Genomic DNA, 18,504 nt, shown 5'->3' with positions numbered 1-18,504 from the left:
CCAAAAAACCAAAAATTCCCCAAAATTTGGGATTTTCCCTTTTTTTCCCCCCAGTTTTTAAAATATTTTAAAATTTTTTGAGGCGAATTTTTGGCTTTTTTTTGTGTTTTTTTAAATTATTTTTTCCCCTCCCCAAACAACCAAAAATTCCCCAAAATTTGGGGTTTTTTCCCCTTTTTTAAATTATTTTTTAAATTTTTTGGGGGTGATTTTTTGGCTTTTTCGGGGTTTTTTAAATGATTTTTCCCCTTTTTTTCCCCACCCCAAAAATCCAAAAATTCCCCAAATTTTGGGGGTTTTCCCCTTTTTTTTCCCTATTTTAAAAAATAATTTTTAATTTTTTGGGGGTGATTTTTTGGCTTTTTTGGGGTTTTTATTTTTAATTTTTTTTTCCCTCCCCAAACAGCCCCAAAATTCCCCAAATTTGGGATTTTCCCTTTTTTTTCCCCTTTTTTAAATTATTTTTAAAAATTTTTTGGGTGAATTTTTGGCATTTTTGGGGTTTTTTAAAATTATTTTTTCCCCACCCCAAAAAACCAAAAATTCCCCAAAATTTGGGATTTTCCCTTTTTTTCTCCCCATTTTTTGAAATAATTTTTAATTTTTTGGGGGTGAATTTTTGGCTTTTTTGGTGTTTTTTAAATTATTTTTTCCCCTCACCAAACAACCAAAAATTCCCCAAATTTTGGGATTTTCCCCCTTTTTTTCCCGTTTTTTTTTTATTTTTTGGGGGTGATTTTTTGGCTTTTTTGGTGTTTTTTAAAATTATTTTTTCCCCACCCCAAACAACCAAAAATTCCCCAAATTTGGGATTTTCCCTTTTTTTCCCCACATTTTTTAAAATAATTTTTAATTTTTTGGGGGTGATTTTTTGGCTTTTTTGGGGTTTTTTAAAAATTATTTTTTCCCCACCCCAAAAATTCCCCAAAATTTGGGATTTTCCCCTTTTTTCCCCCCATTTTTTAAAATAATTTTTAATTTTTTTGGGGCGAATTTTTGGCTTTTTTAAAATGATTTTTTTCCCCTTTTTTTTCCCCTCTCCAAACATCCCAAAATTCCCCAAATTTTGGGGTTTTCCCCCCTTTTTTTCTTATTTTTTCAATTTTTTAGGGGTGATTTTTTGGCTATTTGGGTTTTTTTTAAATCATTTTTTCCCCAACCCAGAAAACCAAAATTCCCCAATTTTGTGTTTTTCCCCCATTTTTTCCCCCATTTTTCCCCTTCTTCAACCCCTCCCTCCCTCCACAATTAATTAACGAACAAACGACCCAATTAATGAATGAATTAATTACAATCACGGTAATTACAAACGGCGGGGGGGGGCTGTGGGCGGGGCCAGGGGCGTGGCCTGGTCGGGGGCGTGGCCGGGGGCGTGGCCAGGGGCGGGGTCACTGCGGGGTCCCCTCGGGGGTCCCGTCCAGGCCCCGCTGCTGCAGCTGCGCCCTGAGCACGGCGTTCTCGCTCTTCAGCTCCTCCACCTGCCCAAAAACACCCAAAATTCGCTTTTTTAGCACCTTTTTGACCTTTTTAGCACCTTTTTCCCCCCTATGATTTTTACCCAAAATTTCCCTTTTTTAGCACCTTTTTTTCCCACAATTTTAACCAAAAATTCCCATTTTTAGCACCTTTTTCCCTCACAATTTTAACCCAAAATTCACCTTTTATTCCCTCACAATTTTAACCCAAAAATTCCCATTTTTAGCACCTTTTCTCCCCCTCGATTTTAACCCAAAAATTCCCATTTTTAGCGCCTTTTTTCCCCACGATTTTCACCAAAAATTCCCATTTTTAGCACCTTTTTCTCCCACGATTTTAAACTAAAATTCCCATTTTTAGCACCTTTTTCCCCACCATTTTAACCCAAAAATTCCCATTTTTAGCACCATTTTCCCTCACGATTTTAACCAAAAATTCCTATTTTTAGCACCTTTTTCCCCACCATTTTAACCCATAAATTCCCATTTTTAGCACCTTTTTTCCCTCACGACCTCACGATTTTAAACCCAAAAATTCCCATTTTTAGTACCTTTTATCCCCCTCGATTTTAACCCAAAAATCCCCATTTTTAGCACCTCTTTCCCCAACCATTTTAAACCCAAAATTCCCATTTTTAGCACCTTTTTTCCCCACAATTTTAACCCCAAAATCCCCATTTTTAGCACCTTTTTCCCCCCATGATTTTCACCCCAAAATTCCCATTTTAGCCGCTTTTTTCCCCACGATTTTGACCCAAAAATTCCCATTTTTAGCACCATTTCCCCCTATGATTTTTCACCCAAAATTCCCCTTTTTAGCACATTTCTGCCCTCTTTTAGCACCTTTTTATTCCCCCACCATTTTATCCCAAAATTCCCATTTTTAGCCGCTTTTTTCCCCATGATTTTCACCAAAAATTCCCATTTTTAGCACCTTTTTCTCCCACGATTTTAACCCAAAATTCCCATTTTTAGCACCTTTTATCCCCCTCGATTTTAACCCAAAATTCCCATTTTTAGCACCTTTTCCCCCCATGATTTTCACCCAAAATCCCCTTTTTTTCTCCCCACGATTTAAACCCAAAATTCCCATTTTTAGCACCTTTTTTCCCCCCACAATTTTAACCCCAAAATTCCCATTTTAGCCGCTTTTTTCCCACCATTTTATCCCAAAATTCACCATTTTTAGCACCTTTTTGCCCATTTTTAGCACCTTTTTTTCCCCCACAATTTTACCCAAAAATTCCCAATTTTAGCTGCTTTTTTCCCCCCAATTTTAATCCCCAAAGTTCCCATTTTTAGCACCTTTTTTGCCCACAATTTTAACCAAAAATTCCCATTTTTAGCACCTTTTTCCCCTCACAATTTTAACCCAAAATTCACCTTTTTTCCCTCACAATTTTAACCCAAAAATTCCCATTTTTAGCCGCTTTTTTCCCCACAATTTTAACCCAAAATTTGCTTTTTTAGCACCTTTTTCCCTCACAATTTTAACCCAAAATTTGCTTTTTTAGCACCTTTTCCCTCACAATTTTAACCCAAAATCCCCATTTTTAGCACCTTTTATCCCCCTCGATTTTAAACCAAAATTCCAAATTTTAGCACCTTTTTCCCCCCATCATTTTAACCCAAAAATTCCCATTTTTAGCACCATTTCCCCCTATGATTTTTCACCCAAAATTCCCCTTTTTAGCACATTTCTGCCCTTTTTAAGCACCTTTTTATCCCCCCACCATTTTAACCCCAAAATTCCCATTTTAGCCGCTTTTTTCCCACGATTTTAACCCAAAATTCCCATTTTTAGCACCTTTTTTCCCCTCACGATTTTAAACCAAAAATTCCCATTTTTAGCACTTTTTTGCCCTTTTTTAGCACCTTTTTATCCCCCCACCATTTTAACCCCAAAATTCCCATTTTAGCCGCTTTTTTCCCCACCATTTTAACCCAAAATTCCCATTTTTAGCACCTTTTTCTCCACAGTTTTAACCCCAAAATTCCCATTTTTAGGACCATTTCCCCCCATGATTTTCACCCAAAATCCCCTTTTTTAGCACATTTCTGCCCTTTTTTAGCACCTTTCTCCCCCTACGATTTTTACCCAAAAATTCCCATTTTTAGCACTTTTTCCCCTCACGATTTTAACCCAAAATTCCCATTTTTAGCACATTTTTTCCCATTTTTAGCACCTTTTTTCCCCTCACGATTTTAACCCAAAATTCCCTTTTTTAGCACCTTTCTTCCCCCGCCATTTTAACCCCCAAATTTCCCTTTTTTAGCACCCATTTGCCACCTAAAAGTTCCCCCCAAATCCCCCCGAATTTTCCCCAAAATTCACTCCAAAAACCCCAAATTTCCTCCCAAAATCTCCCCATTTTTTCCTCAAAATCCCCTCAAATTCCCTCAAAATCCCCCAAACTCCGCCCAAAATTTCCCAATTTTCCCTCCCAAAATCCCACAAATTTCCACCAAAATTCCTCCCCCCAACTTCCCCAAACATTTCCCCATTTTCCCTCAAAACCCCTCAAATTTCCCCCCTAAAATTCCCAAATTTTCCCCAAAATCCCCCAAATTCCCCCGAAATTTGCCCCAGAATCCCCCAAAATTCCCCCAAAATTTCCCCCCCAAAATCCAAAATTTCCCAATCCTTAATTCCCCCCAACCCCCCCCCCAGTTTCCCCCTAAAATTTTCCATTTTTCCCCTCAAAAATCCCCAAATTCCCCCCAAAATCCCCTCCCCATTTTTATCAATGAACCCCCGTGGGAACCGCGCGCTCAGCAGGGGCGTGTCCATATCCATATAAGGACAAAACCCCGCCCCTAATGGGCGTGGTTTCCCATTCACCCCCGCCCCGCCGCCATTTTAGGCCCGATTTTCTCGGCGATTTTTGGGCTTTTTTTGGGGCCGATTTTCGCGGCGATTTCGGGTTTTTTGTGGCGATTTCGGGGTTTTTCGGGGCGGGGCCATGTCGCGACAGGCCGGGCGCACCTGCTGTCGCAATAGGTCGTTGTCCATCTGCAGGCGCTCGGCCTCTTTGAAGGTTTCCTGCAGGCGTTGGTTGCTCTGGCGCAGCTCCCGCACGTAATCGCAGGCCTTGGACAGGATCCCGCCCTTGCTCTGCCGGACCCCGGCCCAAATTAACCCCGGACCCCCAAAATTAACCCGGGACCCCCCCGAATCCACCTGGGCCCACCTGAAATCCACGTGGGACAACCCAAAATTACCCCAAACCCCCCCAAAATTCAGCTGGGATCACCCAAAATCCAACTGGGATGCAACAAAATTTACTCTGGGACCCCCAGAATGAGCTGGGGGCTCCCAAAAATTGCTCTGGGACAGCCAAAATCTGCCTGGAGCCACCCAAAATTAAACTGGGACCACCCAAAATCCACCCAGGACCACCCAAAATTATCCTCGGACCCCTAAAATTAATGGGGGATCCCAAAAAAATCTACCTGGAACCACCCAAAAATCTGCCTGGGACCCATCAAAATTGCCATGGGACCACCCAAAATTGTCCTGGGACCCCTAAAATTAACGTGGGATCCCCCAAAATTCACCTGGGACCCCCAAAATCCCCTCTAAATCCCCTCAAAATGTCCCAAATTCTCCTCAAATCCCCCAATTTCCCCAAAAATTCACCACCCCAAATCCCCAGATCTCCACCCCAAATTTCCCTTCAAAATCCCCCCCCAAACTCCCCCTAAATCCCCCATTTTTACCCCCAAAATCCTCCAAATTCACCCCAAAAATCCCCAAACTTTCCCCAAAAATCCCGTCCAAATCCCAATTTTCCCAAAATCCCCCTCAAAATCCTCAAATCCCCCAAATCCCCCAAATTTCCCCCCAAAATCCCAAATTTCCCCCTTAAATCTCTCAAATTTTCCCAAAAAATCCCCTTGAAATCCCCCCAAACCCCCACAATTTTCTTCTCACATCCCCTCAAAATCCCAATTTTCCCCCCAAATTCCTTCCTAAATCTCCCAAAAATTCCTCCAATTTTCCCCAAAAAATCCCCTCAAAATCCCCCCCAAATCTCCCTCAAAATTCCTCCCTAAATTTCCAAAAAATGCGATTTTACCCAAAAAAAAATCTTCTCAAAATCCCCCCAAATCTCCCCCAAATGCCCCAAAATTTCCCTCAATTTTTCCCAAAATTTCCCCCAATTTCCCCCCAAATCCCTCCCTAAATTTCAAACCAAAAATTCCCCAAATTTTCTCTTCTCATCTCCCCTCGAAATCCCAAATTTTCCCCCAAATTTTCCCCCAAATTTTCCCCCAAATTCCCCTCAAAATCTCCCAGATTTTGCCCCAAATCCCCGATTTTTTCCCAAAATCCCTGGAATTTGCCCCAATTCCCGCTCACCGCCCCGGATTTGCCGCTGTCGGCGCCGCAGTCGGGGATGATCTTGGAGAGCTGCACGATCCAATTGTTGATCTTGTCCCGGCGCCGCCGCTCCACTGCGGGTTTGGGGCCAAAAAGGGGGAAATTGGGAAAAACGGGGAAAAAATGGGGAAAAAATGAAAAAAAATTGGGTGAAAATCGGGCGAGAAACGGGTGAGAAATGGGAGAAAAATGGGGGGAAAAATGGGAAAAAATGGGGAAAAAAAAGGGAAAAAATGGGAAAAATGGAAAAAATAGGGAAAAAACAAGAACAAAAAAATTGGGTGAAAATCGGGTGAGAAATGGTTGAGAAATGGGAAAAAAAAGGGAAAAAAATGGGGAAAAAATGGGGAAAAAACAACAACAAAAATTGGGTGAAAATCCGGTGAGAAACGGGCGAGAAATGGGAGAAAATATGGGGGGGAAAATGGGAAAAAAATGGGGAGAAAAATAAAAAAAATTGGGTGAAAATGGGGTGAGAAATGGGCGAGAAATGGGGGAAAAATGGGGAAAAACAACAACAAAAAAATTGGGTGAAAATCGGGTGAGAAACAGGCGAGAAATGGGGGAAAAATGGGGAAAAAATGGGGAAAAAATGGGAATAAAAGGGGAAAAACATGAACAAAAAATTAGGTGAAAATTGGGTGAGAAATGGTTGAGAAATGGGAAAAAAATGGGAAAAAATGGGGAAAAACAACAAAAAATTGGGTGAAAATTGGGTGAGAAACGGCCAAGAAATGGGGGAAAATGGGGGGGGAAAATGGGGAAAAAATGGGGAGAAAAATAAAAAAAATTGGGTGAAAATTGGGTGAGAAATGGGCGAGAAATGGGGGAAAAATGGGCAAAAAATGGGGAACAGAAAGGGAAAAAAATGGCCGAGAAATGTGGGAAAAATGGCCAAAAAATGGGGAAAAACAACAACAAAAAAATTGGGTGAAAATTGGGTGAGAAACGGCCGAGAAATGGGGGAAAATGCAGGGGGAAAATGGGGAAAAAATGGGGAGAAAAATAAAAAAAATTGGGGGAAATTTGGATGAGAAACAGGCGAGAAATGGGGGAAAAATGGGGAAAAACAACAACAAAAAAATTGGGTGAAAATTGGGTGAGAAATGGTTGAGAAATGGGAGAAAAATGGGGAAAAAATGGGAATAAAAGGGGAAAAACAACAACAAAAAAATTGGGTGAAAATCGGGCAAAAATGGGAAAAAAATACAACAAAAAAAAATTGGGTGAAAATCGGGTGAGAAACGGCCAAGAAATGGGAAAAAATGGGGAAAAATGGGGAAAAATGGGAAAAAATGGAGAAAAAATGGGGAAAAACAACAACAAAAAAATTGGGTGAAAATCGGGTGAGAAACGGCCGAGAAATGGGAAAAAAATGGGAAAAAATGGAGAAAAATGGGAAAAAAAAAGGGGAAAAACAACAACCAAACATTTGGGTGAAAATCGGGTGAGAAATGGGCGAGAAATGGGAAAAAAATGGGAAAAAATGGGGAAAAAATGGGAAAAACAACAACAAAAAATTGGGTGAAAATCAGGCAAAATGGGAAAAAAAGACAACAAAAAAATTGGGTGAAAATTGGGTGAGAAACGGCCGAGAAATGGGGGAAAAAATGGGGAAAAAATGGGGAAAAATGGGAAAAAAATGGGGAAAAACAACAACAAAAAATTGGGTGAAAATCAGGCAAAAATGGGAAAAACAAGAACAAAAAAATTGGGTGAAAACTGGGCAAGAAATGGGGAAAAAATGGGGAAAATTGAGGAAAATTTGGGCCATTGGGGGAAAAAAATGGGAGAAAATGGAGAAAACTCAAAAATTTGGGAGAAAATGGGGAAAAAAACGGCCAAAAAATGGGGGAAAAAATGGGGAAAGTTTGGGACATTTGGGGACATTTGGGGATCTTGGCTCAGCCCAGGTGAGGCTGGAGCCACCCACGTGTCCCCAGGTGTCCCCAGGTGTCCCCAGGTCTGTCCCAGGTGTGTCCCCAGGTGTGTCCCCAGATGCCCTCAGTTGTCCCCAGGTACCCCCAGGTGTGTTTCAGGTGTCCCCAGGTCTGTCCCAGGTGTGTCCCAGGTGTTCCCAAATGTCCCCCAGGTGTCCCCAGGTGTCCCAGCTGTCCCCAGGTGCCCCCAGGTGTGCCCAGGTACCCCCAGGTGTGCCCCAGGTGTGTCCCCAAATGTCCCCAGGTCTCTCCCAGGTGTCCCCAGGTGTCCCCAGGTGTATCCCAGATGTACCCCAGGTCTCTCCCAGGTCTGTCCCAGGTGTCCCCATGTGTGTCCCAGGTGTGTCCCAGGTGTGTCCCAGGTGTCCCCAGCTGTCCCCAGGTCTCTCCCAGGTGTCCCCAGATGTGCCCAGGTGTCCCAGGTGTGTCCCCAGGTGTGCCCAAATGTCCCCCAGGTGTCCCCAGGTCTGTTCCAGGTGCCCCCAGGTTTGCCCAGGATTATTTTGGGTGCCCCCAGGTGTGCCCAGATGTGCCCAGGTGCATTTCAGGTGTGTCCCCAGGTATCCCCAGGTGTGTCCCAGGTGTCCCCAAATGTCCCCCAGGTGTCCCCAGGTGTCCCTCAGGTGTCCCAAGGTGTCCCCAGGTGTCCCCAGTTCTGTCCCAGCTGTCCCCAGGTGTCTCTCAGGTGTCCCAGGTGTCCCCAGGTGTCCCCATGTGTGTCCCCAGGTCTGTCCCAGGTGTCCCCAGGTGTCCCCAGGTGTCCCCAGGTGTCCCCTCACCCTCGTTGTGCTGCGCTCGCCGTCGCTCGTCCCGCGGCACCCGGGGCCCCTCCAGCTTCCTGTGGGCACAGGTGGGCTCAGGTGAGCACAGGTGGGCACAGGTGGAGCCCTGGATCCGCCCAGCTGTGCCCAGCTGTGCCCAGCTGTGCCCAGGTACCCCCCAGGTGTGCCCAGGTGCCCCCAAATCCCCAATTTTCCCTCCAAAACCCCCAAATTTCCATCGATTTTCCCCCATTTCTGTGCCCCCAGGTGTGCCCAGGTGTGCCCAAACCTCCCCCAGCTGTGCCCAGGTAAGGGAACCCCACCCCAGGTGTGCCCAGGTACCCCCAGGTGTGCCCAGGTTTGCCCCAAACCCTCCCCAGGTACCCCCAGGTGTCCCCCAAACGCCTCCAGGTGTGCCCAGGTATCCCCAGGTGCCCCCAAAATCCCCAATTTTCCCCCCAAAATCCCCAAATTTTCCACATTTCCCCCCATTTCTGTGCCCCCAGCTGTGCCCAGGTACCCCCAGGTGTGCCCAGGTTTGCCCCAAACCCTCCCCAGGTACCCCCAGGTGCCCCCAAATCCCCAATTTTCCCTCCAAAACCCCCAAATTTCCATCGATTTCCCCCCATTTCTGTGCCCCCAGGTGTGCCCAGGTACCCCCCAGGTGTGCCCAAAATCCCCAAATTTCCATTGATTTTCCCCCAATTTTCCCCATTTTCCTCCATTTCTGTGTCCCCAGGTGTGCCCAGGTGCCCCCAGCTGTGCCCAGGTGTGCCCAAATCCCCAATTTTCCCTCCAAAACCCCCAAATTTCCATCGATTTCCCCCAATTTTCCCCATTTTTGTGCCCCCAAATCCCCAATTTTCCGCCCAATTTTCCCCCAATTTTCCCCATTTCCCCCATTTCTGTGCCCCCAGGTACCCCCCAGGTACCCCCAAATTCCCAATTTTCCCTCCAAAACCCCCAAATTTCCGTCAATTTCCCCCAATTTTCCGCGCCCCAAAATTCCCAATTTTCCCCCAATTTTCCCCATGTTTGTGTCCCCAAATTCTCCCCCAAAACCCCCAAATTTCTGTCAATTTTCCCCAATTTTCCCCCAATTTTCCCCATTTTTGTGCCCCCAAATTTCCAATTTTCCCCCAATTTTCCCCATTTTTGTGTCCCCAAATTCCCAATTTTCCCCCAAAACCCCCAAATTTCCATCGATTTTCCCCCAAATTTCCCCGTTTCTCCCCATTCCGCTGCCCCCAGGTGCCCCCAGCTGTCACTCACGGCGAGTAGGCGTGGCCGTGGCCGTGGGCGTGGCCGTGGGGGGCGAGGCCTCGCGGGGCCCCTCCCCCTCCCTGCAGCACCTCCGGAGGCGTCATCATCACATAGAACTGGCCTGGGGGAGGGGACAGGTGAGAGCGGGGGGGGCACGGGGGGCATGGGGGGACATGGGGACACCTGGGGGGGACATGGGGACACCTGGGGACACCTGGGGACACCTGGGGACACCTGGGGACACACCTGGGGGGGACATGGGGGCACCTGGGGGGGACCTGGGACATACCTGGGGGCACCTGGGGACATGGGGGGCATGGGGACACCTGGGGACACACCTGGGGACAGCTGGGGGGGACCTGGGACAGACCTGGGGGGGGCATGGGGACACCTGGGGGGGACATGGGGGGACATGGGGGACATGGGGGGGCCTGGGGACACCTGGGGGTACCTGGGGACACCTGGCGGGGACATCTGGGGACACCTGGGGGGACATGGGACACACCTGGGACACCTGGGGGGACCTGGGGACACCTGGGGGGGCCTGGGACAGACCTGGGGGGGGACATGGGGACACCTGGGGGTACCTGGGGACACCTGGGCACACCTGGCGGGGACCTGGGGACACCTGGGGGGGACCTGGGACGGACCTGGGGACACCTGGGGGTACCTGGGACAGACCTGGGACACACCTGGGGACGCACCTGGGGACACCTGGGGACAGCTGGGGGGGACCTGGGGGGGACCTGGGGACACCTGGGGACACCTGGGGGGGACCTGGGGACACACCTGGGGACACCTGGGGGAACCTGGTGGCACCTGGGGACACCTGGGGGGACCTGGGGGGGACCTGGGGGCACCACGGGGCCAGGGAACCCAGCCCAGGTGCCCCCAGGTGCGCCCAGGTGTGCCCAGGTGTGGCCTTTGCCACTCTCAGCTGTGCCCAGGGGCCCCCAGGTGTCCCCAAGTGTCCCCAGGTGTGCCCAGCTGCCCTCAAATTCTCCAATTTTCACCGACTTTCCCCATTTTGCTGCCCCCAGGTGTGCCCAGGTGTGGCCTTTGCCAGTCTCAGCTGTGCCCAGGTGTGCCCTGGTTTGATTTCCTTCCCCCAGGTGTCCCCACGTGTGACATTTCCTACCCCAGGTGTGCCCAGGTGTGGCCTTTGTCATCCTCAGGTGCCTTCAGGTGTCCCCAAATTCTCCAATTTTCACCCATTTTCCCCCAAATTTTCACTGTTTCCCCCCATTTTCGTGCCCCCAGCTGTGCCCAGGTGTGCCCAGGTGTGGGGTTCGTGTCCCCCAGGTGTGCCCAGGTGTGGCCTTTGCCAGTCTCAGGTGTGCCCAGGTACCCCCAAGTGTCCCCAAGTGTGCCCAGCTCCTCCCCAGGTGCCCCCAAGAGTTCCCAGCTGTGCCCAGGTGTGCCCAGGTGCCCCCAAATTCTCCAATTTTCACCGATTTTCCCCAAATTTTCGCTGTTTTTCCCCATTTTGGTGCCCCCAGGTGTGACATTTCCAACCCCAGGTGTGCCCAGGTGTGGCCTTTGCCACTCTCAGGTGTACCCAGGTGCCCCCAAATTCTCCAATTTTCACAGATTTTCCCCATTTTGGTGCCCCCAGGTGTGCCCAGGTGTGGGGTTTGTGCCCCCAGGTGCCCCCAGCTGTGTCCAGGTGCATTTTAGGTGCCCTCAAATTCTCCAATTTTCACCGATTTTCCCCCAAATTTTCACAGTTTCCCCCCATTTTTGTGCCCCCAGGTGCCCCCAGGGGTGACATTTCCAACCCCAGGTGTGCCCAGGTGTGGCATTTGCCAGTCTCAGGTGTACCCAGGTGCCCCCAGGTGTGCCCAGGTGCCCTCAGATTCTCCAATTTTCACCAATTTTCCCCAAATTTTTGCTGGTTTTCCCCATTTTGGTGCCCCCAGGTGTGCCCAGCTCCTCCCCAGGTGCCCCCACCTGTACCCAGGTGCCCCCAAATTCTCCAATTTTCGCCAATTTTCCCCAAATTTTCGCCGATTTCCCCCAAATTTTCGCCGATTTTCCCCATTTTGGTGTCCCCAGGTGTTCCCAGGTGTGGAGTTTGTGCCCCCCAGGTGTGACATTTCCAACTCCAGGTGTGCCCAGGTGTGGAGTTTGCCATCCCCAGGTGTGCCCAAGGGTCCCCAGATGTGCCCAGGTGTGACATTTCCAACCCCAGGTGCGCCCAGGTGCCCCCAGCTGTACCCAGGTGTGCCCAGGTGTCCCCAAATTCTCCAATTTTCGCCGATTTTCCCCATTTTGGTGCCCCCAGGTGTGCCCAGGTGTGGTGTTTGTGCCCCCCAGCTGTGCCCAGGTGCCCCCAAATCCCCAATTTTCCCTCCAAAACCCCCAAATTTCCATCATTTTTCCCCCCATTTTCATGCCCCCAGCTGTGCCCAGCTGTGCCCAGGTGCCCCCAAGTGTGCCCAGCTCCCCCCCAGGTGTGCCCAGGTGTGATTTCCTTCCCCCAGGTGCCCCCAGGTGCCCCCAAATTCCCCAATTTTCGCCGATTTCCCCCCAATTTTCGCCGATTTCCCCCCAATTTTCCCCGTTTTCCCCCATTTTGGTGCCCCCGTACCTGTGGCCGGTGCCAGGGTGGTCTCTGCCTGCAGCAGGGTCCCCTCCCCCCCCCAGGTGAGTCTCTCGGCCCCGCCCTCGCTGCCCGGGCTGGCCCCGCCCCCGCCGCCGTTGCTGAAGGGGCCCTGGAGCACCTGGGGGGGGAGGGGAGGGGGCTCAGGTGAGATGGGCGGGGCCAGGGACCCAGAACCCACCTGGGAAACCCCAAAATCCACCTGGGAAACCCCAAAATCCATCTGAGAAACCCCAAACCCACCTGAGAACACACCCAAGATCCCCAAAATCCACCTGAGATCCCACCTGGAACCCACCTGGAACCCAAACCCACCTGAGAAACCCCAAAATCCACCTGAGATCCCACCTGAGAAACCACGTGAGATCCCGAACCCACCTGAGATCCCACCTGGAACCCACCTGGAACCCAAACCCACCTGGGAAACCCCAAAATCCACCTGAGATCCTGAACCCACCTGAGAACCCAAACCCACCCGAGAACCCACCTGAGATCCCCAAAATCCACCTGAGAAACCCAAACCCACCTGAGATCCTCCAAAATCCATCTGAGAACCCACCTGAGATCCCACTTGAGATCCCCAAGCCCATCTGGAACCCACCTGAGAGCTCACCTGAGAACACCCCTGAGATCCCAAAACCACCTGGAACCCACCTGAGAAACCCCAAAATCCACCCCAAAACCACCTGAGAAACCCCAAAATCCATCCAAGAACCCACCTGGAACCCACCTGAGAAACCCAAAATCTACCCAAGAACCCATCCGAGAAACCACCTGAGATCCCCAAAATCCACCTGAGATCCCACCTGAGATCCCACCTGAGATCCCACCTGAGATCCCACCTGAGATCCCACCTAGAACCAGCCAAACTCACCTGAGATCCCCGAACCCACCTGAGATCCCACCTGGAACTCACCTGAGAACCCACCTGAGATCCCCAAAATCCACCTGGAACCCACCTGAGATCCCCCAAACCCCACCTGGATCCCCAATCTCCAAAATCCCCAAACCCGCCTGGAACCCACCTGAGATCCCCAAAATCCATCTGAGAACCCACTTGAGAATCCTGAACCCACCTGGGATCCTGAACCCATCTGAGATCCCACCTGAAAAACCTGAACCCACCTGAGATCCCCAAAATCCACCTGGGATCCCACCTGAAAAACCTGAACCCACCTGAGAACCCACCCGAGATCCCACCTGGAACCCACCTGAGAACCCGAACCCACCTGAGAAACCCCAAAATCCACCTGGAACCCACCTGAGATAGCCCAAAACCCACCTGAGATCCCACCTGAGAAATCCGAACCCACCTGAGAACCCACCCAAGATCGCACCTGAGAACGCACCTGAGATCCCAAACCCACCCGAGAACCACCTGGAACCCACCTGAGATACCCCAAACCCACCTGAGATCCCCCAAAATCCACCTGGAACCCACCTGAGATACCCCAAACCCACCTGAGATACCCCAAAATCCACCTGGAACCCACCTGAGATACCCCAAACCCACCTGAGATACCCCAAAATCCACCTGGAACCCACCTGAGATACCCCAAACCCACCTGAGATACCCCAAAATCCACCTGGAACCCACCTGAGATACCCCAAACCCACCTGAGATACCCCAAACCCACCTGAGAGACCCGAACCTACCTGGAACCCAGCTGGAACCCACCAAACCCACCTGAGATCCCACCTGGAACCCACCTGAGATCCCAAACCCGCCCGAGAACCCACCTGAAATACCCCAAACCCACACGAGATCCCACCTGAGGACCCACCTGGAACCCACCTGAGAACCCGCCCAAGAAACCACCTGAGATCCCCCAAAATCCATCTGAGAACCCACCTGAAATACCCCAAACCCACCTGGATCCCCCAACCCCCATTTGGACCCCCCCAAACCCCACCTGAGCCCCCCAAACCTCACCTGGACCTGCCCAGGTGTCCCCCAACCCCACCTGGACCACCCCCAACCTCACCTGAGCCCCCCCCTGAGCCCCCCAGTTCTGTCCCAGGTGTCCCCAAACCCCACCTGAGCCCCCCCAGACCTCACCTGGACCTGCCCAGGTACCCCCCAAACCCCACCTGAGCCCCCCCAAACCCCACCTGGATCTCCCCAAACCCCACCTGGAGCCCCCCCAGACCGGTCCCAGGTGTCCCCAAACCCCCCCAAACCCCACCTGGACCTGCCCAGGTGTCCCCAGACCCCACCTGGAGCCCCCCAAACCCCACCTGAGCCCCCCCAGGTGTCCCCAGACCCCCCCAGACCTGTCCCAGGTGTCCCCAAACCCCACCTGAGCCCCACCTGAGCCCCCCAAACCCCACCTGGAGCCCCCCAGTTCTGTCCCAGGTGTCCCCAGACCCCACCTGAGCCCCCCAGACCCCACCTGAGCCCCCCCAGGTGTCCCCAAACCCATCCCAGGTGTCCCCAAACCCCACCTGGACCTGCCCAGGTGTCCCCAGACCCCACCTGGAACCCCCCCAAACCCCACCTGAGCTCCCCCAGACCCCACCTGAGCCCCCCCCAGGTGTCCCCAAACCCCCTCAGACCCATCCCAGGTGTCCCCAGACCCCACCTGGAGCCCCCCAGACCCCCCCAGACCCCACCTGGATCCCCCCAGGTGTCCCCAGCCCCCCCCAGCCCCCCCAGGTGCCCCCCCAGGTGTCCCCGCTCTCACCTGGGCGCTGCCCGTGCTGAAGGTGGGGACGGCGACCGCGGCCTCGGCGCCATCCAGGGCGGCCTCGCTCACCTGGACCACGCGGTACGTCACCTGGGGGAGGGGCGGTGTCACCGGGGGCACCCCCAAACACACCTGGGGGTACCTGGGGAACCCCAAACACACCTGGGGAACCCCAAATACACCTGGGGCACCCCAAAACCACACCTGGGGAACCCCAAAACCACACCTGGGGAACCCCAAACACACCTGGGCACCCCAAAATACACCTGGGGGCACCCAAATACACCTGGGGACACCTGGGGACACCCAAACACACCTGGGGAACCCCAAAATGCACCTGGGGAACCCCAAACACACCTGGGGACACCTGGGGAACCCCCAAAATACACCTGAGGACACCTGGGGACCCCTAAAGACACCTGGGGACACCTGGGGAACCCCAAAACCCCAAACACACCTGGGGAACCCCAAAACTGCACCTGGGGACACCTGGGGAACCCCGAACACACCTGGGGACACCTGGGGACATCTGGGCACACCTGGGGAATCCCAAAACTGCACCTGGGGAACCCCAAACACACCTGGGCACCCCAAAACCCCAAACACACCTGGGGCTAGCTGGGGGCACCTGGGGAACCCCCAAATACACCTGGGGCTACCCAAACCACACCTGGGGAACCCCAAAATGCACCTGGGGACACCTGGGGCACCCCCAAACACACCTGGGGAACCCTGGGGGGACACCTAAATACACCTGGGCACCCCAAAACCACACCTGGGGAACCCCAGAATGCACCTGGGGCACCCCAAAATGCACCTGGGCACACCTGGGGACCCCCAAACACACCTGGGGACCCCAAAACCACACCTGGGAGTACCTGGGGCACCCCCAAACCACACCTGGGCACACCTGGAAAGTCCCCAGGGTGGGGCATGGGGAGGGGTCTCTGCCCCCCAGCTGTGCCCAGCTGTGCCCAGGTGTGCCCAGGTGCCCCCAGGTGCCCCCAAATCCCCAAATTTTCACCAATTTTCTCCTAGTTTTCGCCGGGTTTCCCCATGTCCCCCCCTCCAGCTGTGCCCAGATGTGCCCAGGTGTGCCCAGCTGTGCCCAGCTGTGCTCCCCTCCCCCCCCAGGGTACCTGGCCGCCGTTGGCGTCGCTCCGGAAGTGGCACTGGAGCCCCTGCAGCCCCTGCAGCCCCGGCTCGGGAAACCCCGCGGGGGCGCCGGGCACGGCCACCGAGCCCTCACCTGGAGGGGCCTCACCTGGGGAGGGGAAACAGCCCAAAATATCCCAAAAACGTCCTCAAAATATCCCGAAAATGTCCTCAAAATATCCCAAAAATATCCTGAAATTATCCCAAAAATATACTGAAAATATCCCAAAATTATCCCTAAAATATCCTCAAAATATCCCGAAATTATCCCCAAAATATCCCCAAAATTATCCCCAAAATATCCCTAAAATATCCTCAAAATATCCCGAAATTATCCCCAAAATATCCCCCAAAAAATCCCTAAAAATATCCCAAAAATATCCTAAAAATATCCTGAAATTATCCCCAAAACATCCCCAAAATTATCCCCAAGATTATCACTAAAATATCCCAAAAACATCCCCAAAATTATCCCCAAAATATCCCGGAATTATCCCCAAAATTATCCCCAAAATATCCCAAAAATATCCCCAAAATATCCCCGAAATATCCCAAAAATATTCCCCAAAATTATCCCAAAAATATCCCCAAATTATCCCAAAATTATCCCCTAAATTATCCCCCAAATATCCTGAAATTATCCCTAAAACATCCCCAAAAAATCCCCCAAAATATCCCCAAAATATCCCCCAAAAATCCTAAAATATTCAAAATATTTCCCCACCTGGAAGGGCCTCACCTGCGGGAGGAACATCCCAAAATTACCCCAAAAATATCCCCAAAATATCATCAAAAAACCCCCAAAAATATCCCCAAAAAATCCCCCAAAATTCGCCAAAATATCCCCAAAATATCCCCAAAAAAATCCCCCAAAAATCCCGCAAAAATTCCCCAAAAATTCCTCAAAATATCCTCAAAGCATCATCCAAAATACCCCCAAAAATATCCCAAAATGACCCCAAAAATATCCCAAAAATACCTAAAAATATTCAAAATATTCCCACACCTGGGGGACGAAATATCCAAAAATCAAAATGCCTCAAAAATTCGGGAATTCCCTCAAAATCCATCCCAAAATCCCCAAAATTCACCCCCAAATTCCCCCCAAAAATTCAGGAATTTCCCCAAAATTCCCCCAAAAATTCAGGAATTTCCCCAGAATTCCCCAAAAATTCCCCCCAAAATTCAAAATTTCTGCAAAAAATCCCCCAAAATCCACCCCAAATTCCCCAAAATTTCAGGAATTTCCCCCAAAATTCAAAATTCCTCCCAAAATCCCTCTAAAAATTCCCACAAAAATTCCCCCAAAATTCAAAATTTCCCCAAAAAAATCCCTCAAAATCCACCCCAAATTCCCCAAAATTTCAGGAATTCCCCCCCAACTTTCCCCAAATTCTTCCAAAATTCAAAAATCTCCCCAAAATCCACCCCAAAATTTCAGGAATTTCCCCCAAAATTCAAAATTGCCCCCAAAATCCCTCCAGAAATCCCCCAAAAAAATTCCCACAAAATCCCCCAAAATTCACCCAAAATTCAAAATTTCCACAAAAAATCCCCCCAAAATCCCCCAAAATTCCCCAAAATTCAAAATCCCCCCCAAAATCCCCAAAACTTAAAAACTTCTCCAACCCCCCCCATAAAATCCCCCCAAAATTCCAAATTCCACCCCAAAAAATCCCCCAAAAATTCAAATTTTTCCCCAAAACTCCCCCCGAAATCCCCCAAAAATTCAAATTTTTTCCCCAAAACTCCCCCCAAAATCCCCCAAAATCCCCCAAAATTTCGGGGATTCCCCCCAAAAATTCAAATTTCCCCAAAATTTCCCCCAAAATTGCCCAAAATCCCCGGGAATTTGCCCCAATCCCGCGCCGCCCTCACCCTCGTGCAGCTCCGCTCCCTCCTCGCTCTCCTGCGCCTTCTCCTGGCTGCGGCACCCACACAAATTTGGGGACCCCCCCCAAAATTTTGGGGGACCCCTCCCCCAAATTTTGGGGTCCCTTTTTTGGGGACCCCTCCCCCGATTTTTGGGGACCCCTCCCTCAATTTTTGGGACCCCCCCCCCAATTTTTGGGGTCACTTTTCCCCTTCCCCACCCAAATTTTTTGGGGTCCCCTCCCCCCAATTTTTTGGGACCCCCCCCTCCACAATTTTTGGGGTCCCCCCCAATTTTGGGGTCTCTTTTCCCCCCATTTTTGGGACCCCTCCCCCCAATTTTTGGGGACCCCTCCCTCCAAATT

The 18,504-nt window shown here is 50.8% G+C and overlaps 1 protein-coding gene across 1 annotated transcript; it reads right to left on the bottom strand.

Annotated features, from left to right (window-relative positions):
* Nucleotides 1–1,268: 1,268 nt before the first annotated feature.
* On the bottom strand, nucleotides 1,269–18,351 carry LOC139586280 (upstream stimulatory factor 2-like; the record flags this gene model as incomplete). Its single annotated transcript, XM_071419564.1, has 9 exons — nucleotides 1,269–1,478; nucleotides 4,462–4,590; nucleotides 5,839–5,933; nucleotides 8,579–8,637; nucleotides 9,833–9,944; nucleotides 12,414–12,546; nucleotides 15,110–15,202; nucleotides 16,252–16,376; nucleotides 18,146–18,351. Coding segments are annotated over 9 exons (1,042 nt in total), but the record flags the coding sequence as incomplete, so codon positions are not given.
* Nucleotides 18,352–18,504: the final 153 nt, after the last annotated feature.

The sequence above is a fragment of the Agelaius tricolor genome, unplaced genomic scaffold (assembly GCF_023055355.1).
Source record: "Agelaius tricolor isolate 1412-34295 unplaced genomic scaffold, bAgeTri1.0.p SCAF_111, whole genome shotgun sequence".
Lineage (NCBI taxonomy): Eukaryota > Metazoa > Chordata > Aves > Passeriformes > Icteridae > Agelaius > Agelaius tricolor.
Note: the sequence above shows the minus strand (reverse complement) of the source record. Positions and strands in the feature narration are given on the sequence as shown.